General features: G+C 33.5%; 1 protein-coding gene across 1 annotated transcript in view; it reads right to left on the bottom strand.

Moving 5' to 3' along the window:
- Nucleotides 1-15,336, bottom strand: part of LOC129799550 (cGMP-specific 3',5'-cyclic phosphodiesterase) — a 57,007-nt gene that overhangs the window by 5,460 nt on the left and 36,211 nt on the right. Inside the window, exons 11-13 of the mRNA XM_055843558.1 lie at nt 10,149-10,308; nt 9,793-10,013; nt 6,408-7,300 (exon numbers count right to left, since the gene is read on the bottom strand). Of these exons, the coding sequence (XP_055699533.1) occupies nt 6,984-7,300; nt 9,793-10,013; nt 10,149-10,308 (698 nt within the window). The 3' untranslated portion in view covers nt 6,408-6,983. The remainder of the gene's footprint in view (nt 1-6,407; nt 7,301-9,792; nt 10,014-10,148; nt 10,309-15,336) is intronic.

Here is a 15,336-nt window from a genome sequence, read left to right as displayed (position 1 = left end):
TGATCGAGCTGTGCGTGATTTTAAGCGCAATCTTAACCGTTTTATAATTCAACTGTGCGTGATTTTAAGCGCATTTACGGTTTTATGATTAAGCTTTGTGTGATTTTAAACGCAATCTAAACCGTTTTATGCTTCAAGTGTGCGTGATTTTAAGCGCATTTATCATTTTATGATTCAGCTGTGCGTGATTTTAAGCGCATTTACCGTTTTGTGATCGAGCTGTGCGTGATTTTAAGCGCAATCTTAACCGTTTTATGATTCAACTGTGCGTGATTTTAAGCGCATTTACGGTTTTATGATTAAGCTCTGCGTGATTTTAAGCGCAATCTTAACCGTTTTATGATTCAACTGTGCGTGATTTTAAGCGCATTTATCGTTTTATGATTCAGCTGTGCGTGATTTTAAGCGCAATCTTAACCTTTTATGATTCAGCTGTGCGTGATTTCAAGCGCATTTACCGTTTTGTGATCGAGCTGTGCGTGATTTTAAGCGCAATCTTAACCGTTAAATGATTCAACTGTGCGTGATTTTAAGCGCATTTACGGTTTTATGATTAAGCTCTGCGTGATTTTAAGCGCAATCTTAACCGTTTTATGATTCAACTGTGCGTGATTTTAAGCGCATTTACCGTTTTATGATTCAGCTGTGCGTGATTTTAAGCGCAATCTTAACCGTTTTATGATTCAGCTGTGCGTGATTTCAAGCGCATTTACCGTTTTGTGATCGAGCTATGCGTGATTTTAAGTGCAATCTTAACCGTTTTATGATTCAACTGTGCGTGATTTTAAGCGCATTTACGGATTTATGATTAAGCTCTGCGTGATTTTAAACGCAATCTTAACCGTTTTATGCTTCAACTGTGCGTGATTTTAAGCGCATTTATCGTTTTATGATTCAGCTGTGCGTAATTTTAAGCGCAATCTTAACCTTTTATGATTCAGCTGTGCGTGATTTCAAGCGCATTTACCGTTTTGTGATTGAGCTGTGCGTGATTTTAAGGGCAATCTTAACCGTTTTATGATTCAGCTGTGCGTGATTTTAAGCGCATTTACCGTTTTATGATCGAGCTGTGCGTGATTTAAAGCGCAATCTTACCCGTTTCATGATTCAGCTGTGCGTGATTTTGAGCGCATTTACCGTTTTGTGATTCAGCTGTGCGTGACTTTAAGCGCAATCTTACCCGTTTTATGATTCAGCTGTGCGTGATTTTAAGCGCAATCTAAACCGTTTTATGATTCAGCTGTGCGTGATTTTAAGCGCATTTACCGTTTTGTGATCGAGCTGTGCGTGATTTTAAGCGCAATCTAAACCGTTTTATGATTCAGCTGTGCGTGATTTTAAGCGCATTTACCTTTTTATGATTGAGCTGTGCGTGATTTTAAGCGAATTTACCGTTTTATGATCGAGCTGTGCGTGATTTTAAGCGCATTTACCGTTTTATGATAGAACTATATGTGATTTTAAGTGCATTTACCGTTTTATAATCAAGATGTGCGTGATCTCATGCTCATTTACCATTTTATGATTGAACTGTGCGTGATTTTAAGCGCATATACCGTTTTATGATCGAGCTGTGCGTGATTTTAAGCGCAATCTTAACCGTTTTATGATTCAACTGTGCGTGATTTTAAGCGCATTTACCGTTTTATGATTCAGCTGTGCGTGATTTTAAGCGCAATCTTAACCGTTTTATGATTCAGCTGTGCGTGATTTCAAGCGCATTTACCGTTTTGTGATCGAGCTATGCGTGATTTTAAGTGCAATCTTAACCGTTTTATGATTCAACTGTGCGTGATTTTAAGCGCATTTACGGATTTATGATTAAGCTCTGCGTGATTTTAAACGCAATCTTAACCGTTTTATGCTTCAACTGTGCGTGATTTTAAGCGCATTTATCGTTTTATGATTCAGCTGTGCGTAATTTTAAGCGCAATCTTAACCTTTTATGATTCAGCTGTGCGTGATTTCAAGCGCATTTACCGTTTTGTGATTGAGCTGTGCGTGATTTTAAGGGCAATCTTAACCGTTTTATGATTCAGCTGTGCGTGATTTTAAGCGCATTTACCGTTTTATGATCGAGCTGTGCGTGATTTAAAGCGCAATCTTACCCGTTTCATGATTCAGCTGTGCGTGATTTTGAGCGCATTTACCGTTTTGTGATTCAGCTGTGCGTGACTTTAAGCGCAATCTTACCCGTTTTATGATTCAGCTGTGCGTGATTTTAAGCGCAATCTAAACCGTTTTATGATTCAGCTGTGCGTGATTTTAAGCGCATTTACCGTTTTGTGATCGAGCTGTGCGTGATTTTAAGCGCAATCTAAACCGTTTTATGATTCAGCTGTGCGTGATTTTAAGCGCATTTACCTTTTTATGATTGAGCTGTGCGTGATTTTAAGCGAATTTACCGTTTTATGATCGAGCTGTGCGTGATTTTAAGCGCATTTACCGTTTTATGATAGAACTATATGTGATTTTAAGTGCATTTACCGTTTTATAATCAAGATGTGCGTGATCTCATGCTCATTTACCATTTTATGATTGAACTGTGCGTGATTTTAAGCGCATATACCGTTTTATGATCGAGCTGTGCGTGATTTTAAGCGCAATCTTATCCGTTTTATGATTCAGCTGTGCGTGATTTTGAGCTCATTTATCGTTTTATGATTAAGCTGTGCGTGATATTGAGCACAATCTTAGCCGTTTTATGATCGATCTGTGCGTGATTTTAAGCTCATTTACCGTTTAATGATAGAACTGCGCGTGATTTTAAGCACATTTACCGTTTTATAATCAAGATGTGCGTGATCTTATGCTCATTTACCGTTTTATGATTGAACTGTGCGTGATTTTAAGCGCAATGTTGACCGTTTTATGATTAAACTGTGCGTGATTTTAAGCGCATTTACCTTTTTATTATTAAGCTGTGCGTGATTTTAAGCGCAATTGTCGTTTTATGATAGAACTGTGAGTTATTTTAAGCACTTTTACCGTTTTATAATCAAGATGTGCGTGATCTTATGCTAATTTACCGTTTTATGATTGAACTGTGCGTGATTTTAAGCGAATTTACCGTTTTATGATCGAGCTGTGCGTGATTTTAAGCGCATTTACCGTTTTATGATAGAACTATATGTGATTTTAAGTGCATTTACCGTTTTATAATCAAGATGTGCGTGATCTCATGCTCATTTACCGTTTTATGATTGAACTGTGCGTGATTTTAAGCGCAATGTTGACCGTTTTATGATAGAACTGTGCGTTATTTTAAGCACATTTACCGTTTTATAATCAAGATGTGCGTGATCTTATGCTCATTTTCCGTTTTATGATTGAACTGTGCGTGATTTCAAGCGCATTTACCGTTTTGTGATCGAGCTGTGCGTGATATTGAGCACAATCTTAGCCGTTTTATGATTCAGCTGTGCGTGATTTTAAGCTCATTTACCGTTTAATGATAGAACTGCGCGTGATTTTAAGCACATTTACCGTTTTATAATCAAGATGTGCGTGATCTTATGCTCATTTACCGTTTTATGATTGAACTTTGCGTGATTTTAAGCGCAATCTTGACCGTTTTATGATTGATCTGTGCGTGATTTTAAGTGCATTTACCGTTTTATGATTGAGATGTGCATGATTTTAAGCACATTTACCGTATTATGATTTTGATGTGCGTGATTTCAAGCACAGTTACCGTTTTATGATTGAGCTGTGCGTATTTTTAGCATTTTCTTTAACCAGTTTATACTTCAGCTATTTGTAGCACAGGGTTAATCGTTTTATACTTGAACTGTACATGTTCTAAATATACTTTTTACCGTTTTATGATTGATCTGCGTAGTTTTTCTAAAGATGTCTTGTGTGACTTTAAAATATTTTTTTTTGTAAGTAAAGCCTGCCATAAAATAACATTTTTTGTTCATTATTGCATGTAGGTCTTTATATACTTGAAATTGAATACATAATTGTCGTAATAGATGTTGTTTTTCTTCTAATATGTGAGATTTCATTTCATTTACATATTATAATCCTTGTTATAAAATTAAAATTATTGATCAACAATCGTTAAAACATGATCCAGTAAATTTTCATAACTTTCATAAAATTTCATAAATTTCACAAATTTCATGAAAATTTCATTACCTTAATGTCTTACTTCAGGAAAACAGTCAATGCCCAATATTAGAATTTGGTTGACATAAAGTTTTTTTAAAATGATATTTTAAAAATTGAAGTATATATGAGGAGCTCATCGTGAAAAATGAATATCAAAAGTGGCAGAAAGAGAATTGGAAGTGAATTTTGTTAGCGAGGATTTTGAACATTTTTGAGTGTATTAGTGATTCTGTACATTCCCTTCTCTAACGCTGTTCTGGACGATTAGTTGCCTCGCTGAGGCGATCTGGCACGATCGAAGGGGTAGAAAAAACACAACGTGGGGAAATAATTGTGCTTTGTATCCTTCACACTATGAAAGAGTGAAAGGGATGGGGAAAGATGTCTTTTTGCATTCATGATTCTAAAAATAGATCGAAATCAATTCTTCAAATTTCACTCTCTGTCTGAGGTCAATATTTTTAATATTTTGCATTGCATGGCTTTTAGAGAAAATTTACTTCTTCCAAGTCGATGATAACGTGGATTTTTATGCCAAGCCAAGGGGGATACACTTGTTGGAAGTGGTATACAAAATAAACATAAATAAATATAAATAAACATAAATTAAATAGACATAAATAATAATAATAAATAATAAATAAATAATAAATAATATTAAATGAGTTAAATAATAAATAAATAATAATAATAATAAATATAAATAAACATAAATTTGTAAATTTAAAAACAATATTCTTTCTATTTGTATTTTTTATAAATATTTTCACTTCTCATTCAAAACTTTGTAAGACTTTTATCTCGTTTTGAAAACTGCCAAATTCCATCTCATATCACATTTCAGTAAATATTTATAGTACCAGATTACAAAGAAAAATACGTTAATATATTACGGTTACTACATATTGTGGGAATAAGCCGACGTTAAATAATTTAACGTCGGCTTATTCCCACAATATGTAGTAACCGTAATATATTAACGTATTTTTCTTTGTAATCTGGTACTATAAATATTTACTGAAATGTGATATGAGATGGAATTTGGCAGTTTTCAAAACGAGATAAAAGTCTTACAAAGTTTTGAATGAGAAGTGAAAATATTTATAAAAAATACAAATAGAAAGAATATTGTTTTTAAATTTACAAATTTATGTTTATTTATATTTATTATTATTATTATTTATTTATTATTTAACTCATTTAATATTATTTATTATTTATTTATTATTTATTATTATTATTTATGTCTATTTAATTTATGTTTATTTATATTTATTTATGTTTATTTTGTATACCACTTCCAACAAGTGTATCCCCCTTGGCTTGGCATAAAAATCCACGTTATCATCGACTTGGAAGAAGTAAATTTTCTCTAAAAGCCATGCAATGCAAAATATTAAAAATATTGACCTCAGACAGAGAGTGAAATTTGAAGAATTGATTTCGATCTATTTTTAGAATCATGAATGCAAAAAGACATCTTTCCCCATCCCTTTCACTCTTTCATAGTTTGAAGGATACAAAGCACAATTATTTCCCCACGTTGTGTTTTTTCTACCCCTTCGATCGTGCCAGATCGCCTCAGCGAGGCAACTAATCGTCCAGAACAGTGTTAGAGAAGGGAATGTACAGAATCACTAATACACTCAAAAATGTTCAAAATCCTCGCTAACAAAATTCACTTCCAATTCTCTTTCTGCCACTTTTGATATTCATTTTTCACGATGAGCTCCTCATATAAATGTCAAAAACGTATCAATGGCATTAAAGTGGCTTAAAGAGGTTTATATTCATTATTCAATAAATTAGTGTTATTAAGAAATCATACTTTGATAAAATTGATTGAAAAAAATGAATATTTTAAGCGTAATACATTTGACCTTGAAAAATGACATGAAGGAATATTTCAAGGTCATTGGTATGTATGGACGAAATATCCATCTGGACGACATCTAAAACATATCCGACAATGAAAACTATCGGATGAGTAGTTTTCGAAATATCCCAAAAAACACGTTTTTTAAGAGAAAGGGAGGGGTGGGGGGGAAATGAAGGTCATATTTAGATTCCCAAGGTCAAGTTATGGGGGGGTCACCCGAAGACCCCAAGTCGCTATTTCCAACCCTCTGGCTGCTAGAGCCAAAAATATGAATTTTGAACCCCAACCCCACCCCCTGTAGCGGGGGTATCGATGCCTATCGAAGTTTTTTACTATCACCATTGAATTTGGCATGCCCAAATTAGGTAATATGCAAAGTTTCATGAATGAACTCGATAACGAGTCCGAGAACCTCCCTCAGTGTAATACAACTTGAATAGGATAAATAAGATAATATTTGTAATGCCCTAGACAGATTTACGGCTTAGCCGAGAAAAGGCTTAGTGGGAAACAGATAGGAATATGGTCTAATAATTATTTTGATTATAATTACGTGAAGTCGTCTTTCAGCTTGAGCCGTACGTCTATCCAGGACATAGCATTTCAGGCAAAGTTTGCAGAATCGAGCAATGTCAATATGTCTTTAATGAAAAATTTGTTAAGAACAATATACTCTTAAAAAAACTCTGTTTCAATATAATCTTGGACCAGAAAAAAGTCAATTTTCTTTTGTAAAGTATTTCTGCAATGCAATCCCTTAACTTAGTTCTTATTACAAAAGTTTTACTTTTTTTTTAAATTTACCACAGAAAAATTATAATTACTAACTAAGAATTGTAATTCAAATATTGAGAATTGTTTTGCTGATGTTAGAGAATAAATTTTTCAATATAATTTCTTGTTGTTGTTTTTTTCTTTTAGTACCATATGAGATTTGAGTAGGGGTTTAGAGAATACTTAGAGCATCATCCTGATTGCAAGCCTCTGGTCACAGTAAAAGACACAGATGGGATCGTTTTTTGTGTCCTTTGCTCCTTTCGCTGGATTTTTTGGTGGTCTCCTTGGTGGGTGCCTTGGTGTCCTCTGCAGTGTCAGACGTGTCACCATCAATTGCGTCTTTCTTATTGGAATTGCTGCAGTAGAGTGACTTTGAGAGACGATTCCGCACCACCCTCGACAGGACATTCGATTTCCTCAGGCTATTGAATCGACGGTGCCTCTCGTGTGACGGTGAACTTTCCTCATTGTGCACACAATTGAGAGTTGTCACAGTGAATTCGATGTCCTTTATTTCTTCTGTGCACGCTACATATGAGGGGAGAAAGAGATTGATAACAATGGAAAAGATATTTTCACATAAGTTTTTTTTTTCGTCTTCAAGGAAAAATATTGTCATGTTAGACATGCTTTTTCTCTGATTGTGTCTCACGTGCAAGAGCTTTTGTCATATTAGATTGTCTTCGGTGGAAGTGTTTTTTCAGGCATCCCCACCCAATCCTCTTTCCCCAATTCTCCCACAATTTGGGGATGAGATAAACCATATCACCCGCAGTCAAAGGGTGGATGATGGAGACACTTGGTGTACAATTCATAGTGTCTGTCACTTTTCTCCGGGACTGTCACGTTTCACGGTGTGTGATAAATGAATGGATTGCTGTCGGTTTTTGTCTTTTACCATTTAAATCTCCCGCTTTTCACTGCATTTGATGAAGAAAAGACAAGAATGAAGCGAAAGACCATGAATAGCTTCAATAGTGAAGCATTCAAAAGTGACCCTGATAAATTGTCTCATTTTTTGCTTAGCAAGAAAACCCGAAGAATTCTTGGGGTATATCTTGGGGATTCTTGACTCACAGCAGAGAAAAAAAACTGCCAAGTAGAGTGTTTTATTATCTTTTGACAAATTATTCCACCTTATCTATATATATTCTTAATTCTTCAGGTCTTCCGAAAAGTTTCACGAAAGTCTTATATGGGAAGTTTAAAATAAGAAATGCATGACTTTCAGAGGTGAAATTATTGATTTAATTTCTTCTTTGTTTAAGCATGTTTGTGCTAGGAAGAAGGAACTTTCATACTCTGCCTCCCTTTAATCTTTATGGTCTTTTCAGGTTTCAGGTTTATGCCCTAGACAGACTCATGGCTTAAGCCGAGAGACGGCTTAGTGGAAAACTGATGGATATGTACACTAATCTTTATTTTGATTATAACTATACGTTAAGCTGTCTCGATTTAATCCGTACGTCTATCAAACACATTAGGGGAAACTGGGGCAAAAAGTCACAAATCTAAAATTTCAAAATTCAATATCTGCCAAGATAAATAAGATAGCGATTTAAAATTTTTTCCATGGAAAGTCTCCATAGGTCTTCTTCTATGTCATAAGTTTGTTAAAATTAAACAAAGAATTTAGAAAATAAAAAAATATCGAAATTTTTAGCCCTACTTTTGAAATATTTTCCGTGCAGAATATATCAATTATTAGCTACTTATTTCAAATTTGATGCACTAGGGAATATTTCCCAAATTACCTGGATATTCTTTGAATACGAATCCGATATCTATTTAAGAATTTTGAAAAGATTCTTTTCTCCAGAAATCCTTTTATTAAAAATGACCACTTGGGGTAAAAAGTAACAAAACGTATGGAGCAAAATGTAACAAAAACCGAAACAATTTCTGATGTCCCACGGTGAAAAGAAACGTCATTTCGATGTTTCGCCGCTTTTTGTTTGCATTGGTCAGACGGTTTGCAGTCTTTTGTGTGTGTGTGTTTTTTTTTGTATAATAGCTTAAAATGCGCTTTTGACGCTCAGATATAGAAAACGGTGTTTTGCAAAGGTGTAGAAGAATAAATTTCCAATGAAAATATGTAATCTAGGTATTTTACTTAAATTTACGGAATCCCGTAATAAAGCGAATCAAAATGTGACAGTATCTTATGCCTGATACTATTTGCCCCAACATTTTTAAGAATGATCACAAAATTACATTTAGAAAACGGCTTGATAAATATATTTCCTTACAAAATAGAGGAAAATTACTTTCACAGAGTTGTAGAGCGGTAAATTTTCTATAAAACTGTGCTAATTAGAAATTTTGGGGTGCTCGGATAGCTTGTAAAAAAATAAAATATCCGTTTTGTTACTTTTTGCCCTAGTCTCTCCTACTGTTTGGTGGTTTTAAAACACGACGAAGACTGCGGAAAACAGTTGAGACATAAACCCACTCAAAGAAAAGTGGATAATGCAGAAGCACTTGAGAACAGTAACTATTGAAATTAATTTTCAACTGTTTATTCGTTTTCGCATTTTAATTTGAAATAAATTATCTATGGAAATTCAATTGAGATTTGTTTTACTGCATGTCACTATAAATTTATTATTAAATGTTATATGCTTGTTCTACTAAAACTTTCTTGAGTTCAAAAGTTCTATTTATAGATTTTCATATAGAAAATTTAATCAATTCTAAATGCAAAGTGCATCCAAAGTACATTAATTTCAGCAAAATAGATTTAGATTGTGTCCAAGTTGACATTTATAATTTTACTCATGTATGAGATGAATTCTATTGTGTTTTATGCAACATTGTTTGAACACTTAACAAGGATAGAAATAATGTTGCACAGAAAACCATTTGAATATACTTCATTGAGCAATACTCATAAGTGAGTAAAATAGCATTATATTGTTTTGCATTTCAAAAGCTCTTGCACTTTTGTATAAAAATAAGCTTGTACACCATTGTGACAAAACTATCACCCTTTGGTCTACTTATGAATTCAGGAGACTCACCAGCGAACTCCTCAATGGGCTTATCAATTGTGTCATGATCAATCCATGTCAAGCCCATTTCCACTTTCTCTGCGAGATCCTGCCAGTGCTGCCTATTGTCCATCGTGCCCTCGTAAAGTGGTCGCATCCATGGGAATGTCTCGGACAGGACGCGATAAAGTGGTAGACAGATGACGTCAATAAAGCCCACCTGCATCTTTGGTAGTTCATCTTTTCGTTCACTGTTTTTTTTTTTTTTTTGGGATAAGGACAAAAGGAAAAAAAGGTATTAAAAAACCATGAGATGGATGGATATGGCTAAAGGGCGACATTTATGGAAATTGGTAAGGAGACAAAAAAGTGCCAAGAACAATTACCGATCCATCATTGCTATGGGTTGTGTGTTGAGCTGAAGCTTTTCCAAGTCACCCTGGTCGAAGAACTCATCAGCCACCAATTTTGCCACTTTATGCTGCACTTCCCATGGCTTGGCAATTGCACTTACATCGCATGCTGTCATCATCATGCCACAAAGCACTGGAATTTATGGGAAAAATTAGTAAATGGAAATTTTATACAATTTTTCTTACACTAAAAAGAAAAGTTTGTACAAGTTTGCAAAGGGCTTGCCAAGAAGCTCAATTTTAGATGTAAATACGGTTATTATCAAAAATTTTGCTATAATGAGGTTATTTATTTGTTTATTTACCCATTCCGAAATACTTTTTTATAAAATTTTAATATAGAAGTAACTAAGAATAATGCATGAGGTTTAGTCAAATAACCATAACCAATGAGATTCAAAAAAAAGTTCTAATGAAGTTATTTTACATAAATCGTGAGAAAATGCAAATAATTTTATTCGACAACTTTTTAGCAAACAGTTTAACATACCCTTCTTACAATTTTTTTCAATTGAAAACGTATTTAGCTAACGCCTGATGAATGAACATGTATTTTTAGAATTTTACTGTTGTCTAGTGCTTTTACATAATCGACTTTTCTTATGTTAGTTTGTACCACAACTGTTTGGTAGCTTTAGAATACGGCGAAGACTGGGGAATATAGTCGAGACAGTAACCAATACAAGAAAAAGTCAGTAATCCAAAAGCACTTGAGAACAGTAAAGTTGCAAAAACAACATGTTCACTTTTAATTGGAATAGTGCAATATTCAAGATAAAAGGTGTAAATCCGTTTAATATATCGCAACCTCAATTCAAATACTTGATCCATAAAACAATTTTAATAAACTTAAATGAAATAATTTAAACTTATATAAAATTGGAAAACAATAATTGTAAAATATTTGACAAAAATTTTTATAAAAATAAATGAACAATGTTTAGAAAAGACAAAAACTGTTTGTCAAGTGATCATATTACGAACAATGTCAGTGTAACAGTACAAATTTTTACGAACTTTTTTGTGGGTTACAAGGGGGAGGGGGATAGTGAAAAAAATTGATCTCTGTGAAGTTCGAGCAGTAAAAGAATAATTGGAAATTATATTTAAATTAGAAAATATTTAGGGTAAGTTTACCAAATTTCGCCCAGCTTGCAATTCCAGCCACGTTTTTGTTCCTAGAATTTCCATGAATTTTTAGTTTTTGTATAATCTAGGGATTATACGATTCAAAAAATAACGAAAAATGTCGCATCGACAAACCAGATGATGTGAAAAAGACTTTGAAAGAATTCCAGAAGGACAAGGAAGTATCAGGATGAATGTGGCCGAAATAGGCCACCAAACCTATGTCTATATTTTTATTCATTTTAACCCTCTAACGGTGTTTTCTTTAATATACGAAAAAAAGTTCTAAAACAATGTTTCCTAGGATAATTATGATCCAATACAGTCGAAAAAGCCATCCATTCTTCATTATCTTTTTTTAGTTTAGGCGCTAGGTGAGAAAATATAAAAATTTTTTGAAACTATTTTTGCTTCTAAAATTCACATTTTTAGTTTTTTTTCCAATTTTTTAAATAAAATATACAAAGTAGAATGGCATATCTTTCAGTAAAAAATAAATTTAATTTAGTCAAATAACTTTAAATCGGTATTTTTATGAAAATTGGAAATGGGTTTTTTTGCACAAATATTTTTTGTTGCTTTTTCTCTGACCTGTCAGACAAAACTGGGAATAGCAACTAAACGAAGAGTCAAAATGAATTCAAACTTTCAAGAGATGTTTATAAGACTATTACCGAGGACACTATAGCGCTTTTAAATAAATAAAATCTTTATTGTCGCTGTAAATGTGATTTTTCTGAAGACCGCCTGGAGGTGGTCTTACCCGTTAGAGGGTTGAAATGTATGAAGAATGATTTTAGAGAAAATAAAAACTGTAAATTGTCTAAAAGATTAAAAAAAAACACTCCTTAAGAAGAAGTATTAAAAAAAAATCAATTTGTATTAAAAATATTACATTTCAAATTTCAGACTTTGGCGCTCGCATGCAACTATGCCGAAATTTGGCAAGCTTACCCTATAGCCTTTCATCTCCAATTTTTATAACTGAACAATCCTAAACTAATTATATTATCTACAAACCTTAAACTCCAAGGTTTGTAAATAATAATACTTACTTTTTGATCGCACTTAGTTACAAATGCGGCTATAAATCTAAAAACTACTACCCCCAAAGTTTGATCGCCAAATTAAAAAAAAATAGCAAATCCCTTTTTAAAGAGTAGGTGTACATATAGCATCTTTTTTATTTTTTTGTAAAGATTTCTTTAAATTTTAGTGATTTAAAAAATAAACGAGTAAATATAATTACTTTAAGAAATTTACTAAAGTTCTTGAAATTAATGACTGTGACCTGTTAAGGTAAAGTACCCTCACTCGACCGGGTTCCTCGATTTGACCGGTGAGTCAATTTTTGAATGTTTGATGGTCAATTTCGTCAATTTCTATGAATTTGTCACTGGTTCGTATTATTCATGGAACAATTGGCCTGTTAATGTTAGATCATAAGTAAAATATTATAGCAAATATAAATAAATTGAATAAATAAATCTACTGGTCGAGACGAGGAACTGGTCGAGCGAGGGCACTTTACTTTATACAAAATTTAATCTACCATAAGAAGAATTCTCTACCAAGAAAATTTCACAGATAAATTTCAGAATCTTTCATATCCTCTTTCCTCCATATACTGTCATCATGGGTTATATCCTCTAATCTCCCAAGCATTCAATGGACACTTCAATTTTTACCACCCACTCAGAGAAATGTTTCCCAGAAATGGGGTGGAAAGGCTTAGATGTTGTGGACAACAAAATGAGTTTCTGGGGTGGATTGTGTGACTTTTTTTTTATTTGGCTTCTTCAATTATTTCCTTTATAAATTATTTACTGAGGGCCAAAATAAGCGTTTTGTATGAGATTTCAAGTCATTAATATTCATTCATTCTACCCTCATTTCGAGTCTTGATTCACGTCAAGACATCTCCACTCTTTACCCCCATCATAAAATTTCAATGAAGCTGTGGGACTTAGAATCATCCCCATAACTCCCACGCCTGATTTACTCGATGTGGATAAATAACAAGATAATGTTGCCATCAAGAGGACTTGCACAAATTTAGCGGAATCGATACATATCTCCGGAGTTGAATCTATATGCTGGAGAAAATAATCAATTATCAGAAATGTGACATTTACCAGACTGTGGGGATTTTTCGGTTCAATTGTTTGCCAATATGTTTTCTTGGAGATATTAATGATATAACGTTTTTATTCTTTCTGTGCACTCGCTTATATTTTTGACTTTTAAAGCCAAAGATATAAATAAAGAAAAAAAGATTTTTATGATAATCGTAAAGACGGGTATACTGGGGGAATATCTGTCACAAATCTTTAATGGATGGTAATGACATTCCGCAGAATACATAAGTTCATGAGTTCAATATGCTATCCCATCCATTAAATGTTTGGAAAAATAAAGTTATCTAGTTCGATCATTTTGCAAAGTTTTTTTTTGCACTGCATCTTTATTAAATATATACATTATACATCTTTACTATTGTTTTGAACTGCTCTAAAAAATAAATGAAAACTTTCAGAAAATATTGACACACAATATTGAACACTTAAAATTCTTACAAAGTCGGAACTTATGCGGAGTGGCCTAGAACTTTTTAACTCTCTTGTATCTTTTGGGACTTATATTTGTTATGGATTTGAGTCACAGCGCTCTTATCAGGAAATTTGAAGCATCGGACTAGTTATTAAGATATGATATTACAATGCATCAAATAGGGGAAAGTGGCCAGCCTTTGAATGTGGCAGCCTTTGAATGCTTTAATTTCCCTCTAATTTCCCAAAGCTAAAAATCCATTTTGTTAATCGAAGTTAATCGTATATAGTTAATAGTATTAACTATAGTTCACAAAATAGAATTTTTGTTTTGAGAATTAAGAGAAAAATTGAACCATTCAAATGCTGCCGTATTCAAAGGTAGGCTACTTTCCTCTACATGAAGAACATATTATTACAAAAAATGAGTTGTTCGAAACCTCGGAAGCTTAGGTGGTCCGAAGATATAGCGCGTTTTTTCTCCCCTACTCAAAAAAATATGCATACACTGCGTTTTTTTATTATTACACTGAGAGAAATCTGAATAAGTCAAAATAACATTCCGGAAATGTTAATTTTATCCTGCATTATTTATCCGAAATCGGTGTAAATATTACCCTTTTTAGGTGTATTAGGCGTTAAAGTTGCCCTTTTTCATGTTAATTTTACATTTAAAAAGGCGTAAAATTAACATTAAAAAATGTTGATATATTTTCACACCTAAAAATGTTAAAGTTACGAGGAAAAAAAGTTAATCGCACCCTCGTTTTTTTCTCAGTGTATAATCGATTTAGGGCACTCAATGGGTCAAGTGGTAGAGCACTCGCTCTATGATACAAGTGTCCCAGGTTCGAATTCCCTTTAGGTCACCAGGAATTTTTCTGGCGTTAAAGGTGTACGGATTGCATCCAGTGAGCTTCACTGCACTGGATTCCACGGGGCATGGGACTGACAACCTCATCCCGCACAAGAAAAAAGGGACAGATAATCCTAACCGGCTTATGTAGGTGAGATTCTTAACGTGAGCTAACTCGGAGTGCATGCAAATTCGATTTGGAGCTGAAGTTGGGAGACGCCATTCAGTTATCTTGAATCAAATTCGTGAAATTATACAAATTTTGTATTTAAACCAAAATATCAAGGATTTGGATGAACTGACAGAAAAGTGTTATATGGGTGAAATGTAGACCAGAATGTTCTCTATAATTTTCCCATAGAACATGATCTCATCGATTACTCAGAAGCCAAGATAATCGAGGTTTTTTGTTTCTTAACTCGTTTTTTCATCCAGAGTTCCCCAAGTAGTCATTTGTTGAACTTCAACTATATCAAAGAATTGTTGTCTTTTGTGGGACTTTCCATTTAAAACCCTATTTTAAGTGTCTTGGTGGAGTAGAGGCAGTCAAATTGGCATCTGAGTGATTTCAAAGCGTTATTATGGGAAAAATCAATTTTTTCACACTTAAACGGCAAAATCGGAGTGA

Source organism: Phlebotomus papatasi, chromosome 1 (assembly GCF_024763615.1).
Source record: "Phlebotomus papatasi isolate M1 chromosome 1, Ppap_2.1, whole genome shotgun sequence".
Classification (NCBI taxonomy): Eukaryota; Metazoa; Arthropoda; class Insecta; order Diptera; family Psychodidae; genus Phlebotomus; species Phlebotomus papatasi.
Note: the sequence above shows the minus strand (reverse complement) of the source record. Positions and strands in the feature narration are given on the sequence as shown.